Raw genomic sequence first — 10,635 nt, 5'->3', positions numbered from 1 at the left:
GAATTTGATGGCACTATATAACATAATAATAATAATAGTGATATTAACCCCTTAATGACAAAGCCTGTACATGTATGGGCTCAAAATGCATTGTTTTCAATGGGTTTAGGGACCGCACATTGCGTTAAGGGGTTAATGTCTCAACGAGGATGAGATCACACTGCTCATGGAAAGTTAGTAATATCTTTGACCAGTTATTGCTGTAAACATTAATGAAATAAATTCACCCAATCTGCCCAATCTGAAAACCTCTATGGCATGTTGAGAAAGTAGCTAGAACTAGTTACTTCACATCTGCTTCTGGGGCATGTTTAGCGCCTTCAGAACCCTATGAGTAGCATGACAGACCATCGGTCTGAAGCTGTATTGGTAGAACATAGAAACAAAAATGCATTACGACCGGGTACGTTTTATAGAAGTATTGAGCAATACGTGGCACCCCCTCACAGCCCTCGGAAAGTTATATCTCTTTTGTTACTGACTTAGAAAGCCAAAACATAGATATAGTTCATGTTAAGAGTAATCTTTCTCTAAAAATGGACAAACATATGCTTACATATATGGTAAACAACTAACACATATTGTTAAAAAGCACACATTTTCTTGCTCTATCTTTGTCCTTGAGTAACAAAAAAAAAAAACATTAAAATTTCCATTTGGAAATGTGGAAGAAAAGCAGGTTTGATGGACTGCCTTCTTATGTAATTATATGTAGGCTGTGGTTTGAAATACAGCATTTCTCGAAATTCTCTGCCACACCGTTGCCAGCAGTAAAACAGCCGCACCCTCTGCCCACAAATAACAATATGCTATCACGCGTTGGTGCCATGCCAGAAATACATACATGGAATCAAGTAACCTTCCTGACACACACTTGACAAATTGCGCTTTGTTTCCAGTTTAATACATTTGCTCCCGTTCGGCAAGTACATTTTATTTTATTTTTTTTGCAGACTGAACAGAACAGAACCACCTTCCTCCAGGCGTCAAACAGGTGTATTTATTTTTATTTTAGTTCTCGGATTGCAATAAGCTTTTCCTAAGTGCACTGGGGCATCTTAAGATGTGAAGGAGGTTCAGGCAGTAAACCATTCTGATAAAAAGGTTTGTAAAAAAATGTCATTGTAATTTCAGTTATAATGTCCGTTCAGTGTCCTACGAATGCAAAGGCTACAATGCATAGTGTAGAGCAATCCAATGAAAAGGCTTCCACAGCCCAAAGATGTCGCTTGGCATTTCTCTTCGCGGCCAGGTGCCGTTATCTTTTACGCTGCATTTTAAACTTGTAAATGGCTGGGGAATCTGCAGTTCCGCTCTTCACTTTCTTTTTTTGTCTTTTGTCCTGGGGGAAAGAGAGAGCAACGGAACGTTGATTCACTGTTTAGAGCAAGGCATTCATTTTAAATGGATGCATAATTGTTCATGCACATATCATAGGAAACAAGCATTGATTAACCCCTCCACGACAAAGCCTGTACATGTACGGGCTCACAATGCTTTGTCATTAATGGGTTTTAGGACAACCCATTGTCCTTAAGGGGTTCATTTTAGGGCTGCAACAACTAATCAATAATCGATAATGAAAATCGTTGCCAACAAATTTCATTATCGTTTAGCTGAATCGATTATAAAATGAGGGTTTTTTCAGAGCAAATGCTCTGAAAAACACCCCTCGTTTTATAATCAGTTTGTGACTCACAGCAGCAGTTCCTACTTACCAGTTACCAGTCCCTCCCTGCAATCACTGACGGAGAAAGAAAGGGGCGGGGCCAATCAGCAGTGACTGCAGGGAGGGACAGGGATTAAAAGGGGGGTGGGGCCAAATGGCTGATTGGCTCCGCGTATTTCCTGTAGCATCCACATAGCTGTGACAATCATCCGAGTATAAAATTAATATCTGGGCTGCTGAAAGTTAGGGGAGGTGGGGGTTAATTTAGGGGCAGTTATAGTTAATGGGGTGTTTAGGGTTAGTTTAGGGGCAGCTATAGTTAATGGGGTCTTCAGGATTAATTTGATGCTGAGGACTGAGGGTTAATTTAATAAGGTTAATTTAAGGTGCAGTTAGAGGTAAATAGGGGCAAACTAAGGGGAATCTATATACTGGGGGCAGCGAATATTAACCCTAAGGAACTCTAAGAGACATCACATAACGTATTATCTCCTTACCATAAGATCTTTCCGTGTCTGTATTTTCTGAGAAATGACGAACATCTTCCTCTCTCTTTCAATTCGCTGCTTCAGGATCTCATATTGCCGTTTTCTTTGTTGAGCTAATTTCTTTTACAAGTGACAAATACATACATGTCAATATTCTATGTTAAAGTCCATTTCATAGACAATTTAGAAGCTCTTTCACTATTACTTATGTCTTCAGCAAGGCACCTCTGTCATACTTTTCAAAAACCACCACGGGCACAAAAGCTTCCTCCCACACCACCGGGTGATACAAATATGGAAAGATCATCCTTACTTTTAAATGTCCGCTCTGTGTGGCTCCTGTTATAGCCGTCTTTTGCAGGGTCTCTACGGTGGGTCTATTGTAAACTCTGTTCACCAACTCAGGAACTGTGTTCAGACGAGCTGCCAGATCAAACTGCCTCACTGGGGAATGACAGTCAGATTTATTAAACTGTCACAGTAAAGAACATCTTCCCTATAAACTGCAAACATTTCTGGCCAAGTTTAAGCAGTGTTAATTCTGCAAATACATCTCCATATGCTGGAATTACTCACAAGATGCAGACAAGCTCAAGTATATCTAAACATATTAAAGCAAATGAAAATGTGATGCTCATGACCTTGAGAGATACCTGATGTCACATGACAAAATATACATCCCAGAATAAAACAAAGGCGAACATAAACAAAAAAAACTAAAGCACAACTAGGCGACGCAGCAAGACAATTATGCAAAACATAAGTGTATCTGTGGACTTTACAACTACATCTTGAAAAAGACACATCAGAAGTGAGTGGTACACTGGCAATGTCAATACTGCTCTTGGCGAGAATGCTACGGTATTAACCTGAATAGTATGCATTTTAAGCCTTTGTACATTAGTGTTGATTATTCAAATTTAATACACTATTGAGCTGTGTTTTATTCGTTTTTGTGAACTTTTGGTGCCCTGTGGAAGCAAGAACATGGAAAATTGCAAGATTGAAGACACAAAAAGTGCTATTGCCATTTGCTTCTTTGAATCTTAAAAGAACAATGTACTGAAGATGCAGTTATATGTTCGTACAATTATCGCTCCCAAAGCACGTTTGGCCCTAAACACATCTCCGACCGCTTCAGTGTTAACAAATATTTTCTAAGATATGCTTTTAATGTCGGACGTACTTAGTCTTCCTGTCAATAAATTACAAGATAGACAGTGTCATATAATACAAATATTTTACATAACTGCTAATGAACATAAAAAAAAAAAAACTTATACCTATTATAATAAAACTAATAACCCTTCTTTTACACCAAACTGTAGATTATGCAATAATTGAACGCTAATCAAGCCTATTGCTTTATCTTTTCTGTATAGTAGTAAGCAATTTACCAATTAAAGCAATTTATCCATTTCCCAGATGAGCTAATTTAGTTTTGCTTTCTCACCTTCTTTCTTGGTGTCACAAAAGAAAGTGTGCTTGTTTTTCTGGTTTCCTTCAGCGTCCAGCAGATGGAGCTCAGATTTCAGACGTTCTATTTTCTGTATTAAGAAAGCATTTTGCATCCATAATAATACCCTCATAATTTCTTTTTCAAATTAGGTATCGTTAATCAGCGCCTACATTACTTTTTGTCGCCCTACGATATTGTATATGGCTAGTGAATGAACTACAGTAACTTCTTCCTTCAGCTTCAGGTAGCAATTCTAACAATGAGTTATTTGGGGTTTATTTACTAAAGCTAATTATCCAGTCAGTCAGACACTCAAAAAAATATGCAATGACTGACAATAGCAGATAAAAGAAATTAATTAGAACAAAAGAAGATAAACCAAAAATGTTGTCAATGCTAACAGATTGCTACATTGATAAATATTTCCCAATGTGGCATCCCCTTTAAGTTAGGAGCTGCTGGTTATCAGATTACCGATATAGTGGCATCCACAATGTGTTTTTTTCACAGAAAGCTACTCACGCGATAACATTCAGATCATTGTGGGAGACTACGTGGAGGGGATTTGTCATTTTATCACTATGTCATTTTTATCTCTATTTATCTCAGGTGCAGCGTCTCCTCATTGTTTTTTACAATATCAACTCACCTTTGCTTCCGACACTCTCTTCAGTTCAACGTATTTTATGTCTTGCGATCTCATTACTTTAAGCTGTTCATCTGTATATTCTTCAGTTGGCTGCTTTATCGCATGGACACCGTCCTTCAATAAAACCATATAACAGTGCAATCGTTTAAATTACTTAAAGCTATAGAATATTGCTACTATTATTATTTACTCTTTTAAATAACCATATCACATTCTGCAGCATTGTTACAGAAACAACAAGCAAGGAGGGCCCTGCTCACATGAGCTTACAATCTAGAGGCAGTTAGGGTGTGCTACACAAGAGGTACAAGTGCCACTGTTAGGGATAGATCAACCACACTAGTATAAGTATTGCAGGTCAGGGAGAAGGAAAGGTGAGCTAAGGATTAAAAGAGCAAGGGGGCGCCAATGTGTATACGCGTCCTTAAAAAAGCAGGATTTGAAAGACCAAAGGCAGGGGAAAGACAGACGGGCGCATGAGAACTAGAAATCAGAGGAGAGGACAGATGGAGATCATTGGAGGAGTGGAGAGACGGGTTAGGAGTGTATTTAGAGATGAGTGAGGAGATGTAACTCTGTGAAGAACTTTAAAAGGTAAGAGTCAGGATTTTGAAATGAATTCTAAAGCACACAGAAAGCCATGGAAGAGACTGAGGGGAGAGGTGTTAGTAAACATATGAGAGAGAAAGAGAAGTCTGACAACAGCGTTCATGGTGGATTGTGAGATGGGTATAGATGGGTATGAGGGAGACCCACTAGGACAGAGTTACAATAGTCAAGGTGGGAGATAATGAGGGCATTTCACAAGAGCCTTAGTGGCCCCTTGTGTTAGGGACAGATGCAGGCTTTTAAGATGGAAACAGCATTTTTTTGAGACAGACTGAATTGGCGTGAACCAGAGGTGAGAGTCAAGGGTGGCACAGAGACAGCAAGTGTTAGGGAACGGAGAGATGATTGTACCAATGACATTACGGAAGACTGATGAGGGAATGTTAGGATTAGAGGGAGGGAAGATGAGGAGGTTATGAGGTTTGGTTATTCTTGAAAATCTAAACAATCCATGGAAATGACCCTTTAAACACAGAGTTGTGTCTCATACTTCATTTTATCAGAGCACTTAATAGTGATGAGACACAAAAGCGTGCACTTATAGGTTTGCTGCTATAAAAACTGAAAAGGTTTCTGTACTGCTTTTATGCTATTAAACCTTCATAAAAAATGATGATAAAATGGTGCTATTAAGGTTTTGTCTAAGTGGAACATCAATTAAAAGCCAACATTTATTGATCACTTAAATTCTAACAAGGCAAAGTGTTAAAAATAAAAGCATGAATGAAACATTTCATGACTTATGCACAAGTGGCCATACCCACGGCGGACGCCTCTTTTGCACAGAAACAGTGACGTACCTGCAATTTGGTTGATGTCATTTTAAAGTAGAATTCATCTGGATTGCGATCAAGTGCCTTCTTGCGCAAGGCATTGAGTACGTTTCTTTTCTTCCGGTAGTCACTGGTTCGGAAAAGAACAGGTTTAGTACAAACTAAAACATAGAAAATCACCAGCAAAAATAAAAACATGTTAAAAAAAGTTGCTATAAAAGCAGACATTAAGCAACAACAAAGGGACAGTGTTTTATACTATACTTGGCTAAGCTTTATAGAAAGTTGTAGCTTTAGCTTATTGATGGCAAATAACTCACTCGGCTCTTAGCTTGTAGTCTTTCTTCTTTTCCAAGAGTCCCAGATTCTTCCTAAAGCCAGGCTAAAAAAAATGTAAGCAATTAGCAATCACATGACATTCACAATCCCATAAAGAGTCACAGCTCGGTTGCAACATATGTGAATCTATTGTCAGTCACCATACCCTCTATACTTTAAGTGATGTCAAAAACAGTAACTCTGACGTCGACACTTACTGGTAAACAGGGCTACACAATACAACTATACAGCGAACAGTAATATTTGTTACGGATTACACACTTAGCGGCCTCATTTATGTTCCCAGCGCATCGATTTAGAAGAATACACATTTCTACAAATGAAACCCTTAGTACTGGCATCCTCACCTGAGACCTTTCTTTGTGTTCTCTTTGCCGAGACTTCAGTGCTTTTTTAAAAGACGCAGACATGATGACAGATCGCTCGATTCCACTGCACACCACTCACGGAAAATGCATGCAGCGCTGCCTCCCGGATCTTCCGTCGCTTCGTGTTAGGTCACTTTTCCGGCGCACTGCGTACTTCCGGTTCCGGGGCTATATTGTGCGTTCCAAACCCATTTAGTTTGCCGTCTTGCGTGTCACTGAGCCCTGAACTATGTTGATACTGGTTGACTGTCTGATATTGCTTTACAAGATGTCTTGCACCTTTTCGTTTAGAGTTGCTACCTGTTGTAGTTTTAGTTAAACCTACTAAACGAGCTCGCCTTGTGATGTTTTAATAACATTTTGTGTATTCTAAGTAAAAGGTCCCCAGTTGTGCTAATCTTGTCCTCGTGGAAGTCTTACTTTCATCAACACGCAAGATGTGATTTAATTGCTTATATTTAAGAGGGGCTTCCCACTGGTACAGAAAAGCATAATTTTTGGAAATCTGAGTATCTGCTAGCTGTCTACAAACAAAAAATGCAAAAAAAAAAAGCACTTATGGGAGAAGGCGCAAGCTGGAGTAAAATAGCCTGGTGCGAAACTAAAATAAGAGATGGTAAAGATGGTAGAAGGTAAAAAGAAGGGGTTGAAAAAAAGCAAAATGTTGGCTGTGTGAGGCTGTGCAGTACAACCCTCTGACGCATAGTTACATAGTTACATACATAGTACATAGAGTTGGAAAAAAAACCTTAAAGTTTAACCCAAAAAGTTGTTTTAGTACAGTCGGTAGGTGATTTTTTTTTACTTTGAGTAGTGTTCTTCAGATGTCAAGTAAGTGAGGCAGATGAACTTAATCGATTGATATATGAGTTTAAGATCCGAAATAACTTGTCTGTGAACGTTTGTTTATTGCGACGACGACATTACGTATATAAAAAAACAATATTGGTACATACTCTTAACTCCTTAAGGACAATGGGTGGTCCCTAAACCCATTGAAAACAATGCATTTTGTCATTAAGGAGTTAAAAGCGGTGTTATCACCATGGCAGCCAACAGAATGGTCTGCTTATTTGCCAGTTTTAATGAATGTTATGCCGAGAGGTCACATTTTCCTGAATGCATGTTTTATTATGATGATAGGTATACATGGGAGAAGAAAACAGGAGGACACATCTCCATTGAGCGTGTAGGGTCAACCATTTTCCTCCATATCCTCTATAATTATATACCGCTAATGTTTCTGAAGGCATGGAGCCGCACACACAGCTCACATTCAGTCATTCATGGGTGTGCATATGACATTGACACAGTGCGCTACCTTGTGAAAATCTAGGGGAGCAACCTATGCACAAAAATAAAAAGAATGAAAAAGTGGAACAGATTAGCAACAGGGAGAGTGATAATGAGTGATTGCCAAGTTTGGCAATAGTAAGTCAAAGATAGGGATAAAGTGTTCACATGGCAAGGAAGACTGAAGGGCCAGACATAGCTGCCATGAATTACTATTAGCTATACATTATGTCAGGGGCGTACCTAGAGTATTTGGCACCCGGGGCGGATCCTGTATGTGGCACCCCCCCCACACACACACACCTTAAAACTACCTGGCCGAAACTGAATATGACCCCCCCACACACACCATAAAAAGATCTAACACTTTTATTTAAAGTAAGTAACACACCAAAATAGGACAAAACAATTAAATAACAATATATATATATAATTGTTAACAGCAATCACATTCCTATCATGCCCAGGCATACCCAGATTCCAGAAGGCACTCGTAGACTTGGCATGATAGGAGTATGATTGCCCTATCTACCCCTTCTCGCTCCCTTCTGCCCTATCTACCCCTTCTCACTCCCTTCTCCCTATCTACCCCTCCTAACTATCTACCCTCTCCCTCTTTGAAGTTCACTTACCTTTCAGGAGTCCTGCGGTGGGGGTGCAAGGCCTCTGTCTCCCAGCTCTGCCACTGTATGGAACAGTATAGAGGGATGGGAGTTATGATGTACTTTAGAGCATAATTATTTAATGAAAAATACATTGGAAATGGTACAGCATAACACCCATCACTCTCACACACTTACCAATCCACACGCATACCAATCCACACGCATACCAATCCACACACACATACCAATCCACACACATATACCAATCCACACACATACCAATCCACACATACCAATCCACACACACATACCAATCCACACACATACCAATCCACACACATACACCAATCCACACACATACACCAATCCACACACATACCAATCCACACACATACACCAATCCACTCTCACTGTATGCTTTCCTACCTTTCCTCTTTTCTCCTTACAGCTCCTTTTCCTGCTCTTCGCTCCTCTTCTTCTTCAGTTCTTCTGTCTTCTTCCGAGGGCACGGGGTTCAGAGGGCACGGACAGTGGTGGGCGCGGCTTCAGTGTTGTGCGCCGGGATCTGACAACAAACCCCGGCGCACAACAGCTGTTGCCGCGCGGATCGCAAGGGAGCGGTATCAGAGGTCTTTAACAGACCTCCGGCTCCCTTGAGTGATTTTAAGCCGGGTTCAAGGGAGATCCTTGAACCGGCTTAAAATCACTCAAGGGAAGCCGGTGGTCTGTTAAAGACCTCCGATACCGCTCCCTTGCGAGCCTGCTCCTCCAGCGGCGGACATTACTGTCCGTCTCTGGAGGGGTGCCGGCAGGTTGGCACCACCCTGATGAGCGGCACCCGGTGCGGACCGCCCCCCGCTAGGTACGCTACTGCATTATGTTAACATTTGTGTGACGACTTAGGGTAGGCAGCAAATCCAGTGAGGTGGTCCAGTAATACAGCAGTCCATACAACATGCTTAGTCCTCACTATGCAGTCTGCACTGAAAAGGTTAACTTGTTACTCTAGACTTCCTGATGGCTATGTATATCATTTGCAATAATATATATAATATAATATTTTATATATATAAATATAATTACCTAAATACTGACAAATGGGAATTGCAATTATTTGCAAAACGACAATAAAAATAAGCAAAATCATACTACGCACCTTCGTATAAAATGATTAAGCAACAGTTCATCAATCCAACAGTTGTAAACTGGGGCAGTTCCAACCAATGTCCACATTTGCAGGACCCAGTGGAGTATTGTGCCTGTGTGTAGCATGTGGCATTTCAAAAGGGTTGATTCCAAATCTAGAGTGCTTGGATACAATATATTGCTTTAACTAGAGTATATGCTTGTCATTAAAAGACATGCACTTTCTTTTATCCCTGTCCTTTTCCTTTCTCTCTCTCTACTCTACTTTCTTTATTCTTCTTTCTTCCCTCTCTATCTCTGTTGTTCTTCATCCTCTTTCTCCCCATCTCATTTCTCTCCCCTTCATTCTGATCTTTCCTGTTCTTTTTTTATTCTATTTCTTTTCTCCCTCAGTCTTTCTTCCCTTTCTCTATCTCTTTCTTCACTTTCCCTCCTTTCTCTGTTCCCACTGATCCCTTAGACCTCTCCTTCTCTTCTCTCCACTCCCCTCTCTCTTCCTCTTGTCTTCCATTTACCTACCCCTCTCTTATCTTGGTAAAGTGAAACTTCCTTACGTTACATATACAACACTAATCCTCTTGGTTTAGATTATAACCTCTTGTTCTCTTTTCTTCTTCTTTGAAATAAACGTCCCTCCTGTACATTGTTAAATAGGAGGTATTCATATTGAGATCCTAAAGTTTTTTCAGAATTTATCCTTCAAACCATTTACTATTTTAGTAGCCCTTAATTGGTGAATGAATAAGTGAGTGATTGAAGTGTTTAGCGGCAGAAATTAAATAGGCAGGCAGGTATGGGGGTAGAGGTGGCACAGGCAGACCTCATACCTGTTTTCCTTTGTTACACCCAATCCCTGTGGTTTTCCCATGGTTTAAAAGGCTCACAGACCCTGTATACCCCTAATGTTGTTGGATCCCACCTTTCCCCTGCTTGGCTTGTGACTGGAACCTAGCCACGCACTCAAGGAACTGTGCGGCAGCTATGGACGCCCTTTGCCCCACCACGTCACTCTTTTGAGGTTACATTAAGCTTATGGTGGGAAGCACTCAGCGGTGGTTACAGAGACAGCTCGTTCGGGAGCCCTGTTTTTTTTTTACCAATCTCTAGGACCTGAGTTCACCCAGATGCGGATATGGAACTCTGGCCCGGCTGCTGCCTGGACTATTCCCAGGGATGTTTCCGACACTTTCGTTCAGGGTCGGATCACGTTGCTTTTTGGATCATAACATCTTTGGAC

General features: G+C 40.5%; 1 protein-coding gene across 1 annotated transcript; it reads right to left on the bottom strand.

Moving 5' to 3' along the window:
- Positions 1–882: 882 nt before the first annotated feature.
- UTP11 (UTP11 small subunit processome component) lies at positions 883–6,488 on the bottom strand. The gene is made up of 8 exons (XM_053454565.1): positions 6,334–6,488; positions 5,968–6,029; positions 5,675–5,777; positions 4,266–4,379; positions 3,611–3,704; positions 2,471–2,601; positions 2,167–2,277; positions 883–1,342 (listed from the first exon to the last, which is right to left on the bottom strand). Exons 1-8 carry the CDS (start codon positions 6,394–6,396, stop codon positions 1,259–1,261), a joined length of 762 nt encoding a protein of 253 aa, XP_053310540.1. The 5' UTR covers positions 6,397–6,488; the 3' UTR covers positions 883–1,258.
- Positions 6,489–10,635: the final 4,147 nt, after the last annotated feature.

Source organism: Spea bombifrons, chromosome 2 (genome assembly GCF_027358695.1).
Source record: "Spea bombifrons isolate aSpeBom1 chromosome 2, aSpeBom1.2.pri, whole genome shotgun sequence".
In the NCBI taxonomy this organism is placed as follows: domain Eukaryota; kingdom Metazoa; phylum Chordata; class Amphibia; order Anura; family Pelobatidae; genus Spea; species Spea bombifrons.
This window is presented reverse-complemented; position numbering and strand designations above follow the sequence as displayed.

Excerpts from the sequence above, each read along its gene's own strand:
- UTP11 (XM_053454565.1), bottom strand. The coding sequence starts at position 6,396 with ATGTCTGCGTCTTTTAAAAAAGCACTGAAGTCTCGGCAAAGAGAACAC. Across the intron at positions 6,030-6,333 it reads AACACAAAGAAAGGTCTCAG|CCTGGCTTTAGGAAGAATCT; the intron begins GTGAGGATGCCA and ends CATTTTTTTTAG. Across the intron at positions 5,778-5,967 it reads GACTACAAGCTAAGAGCCGA|TGACTACCGGAAGAAAAGAA; the intron begins GTGAGTTATTTG and ends TTTCCGAACCAG.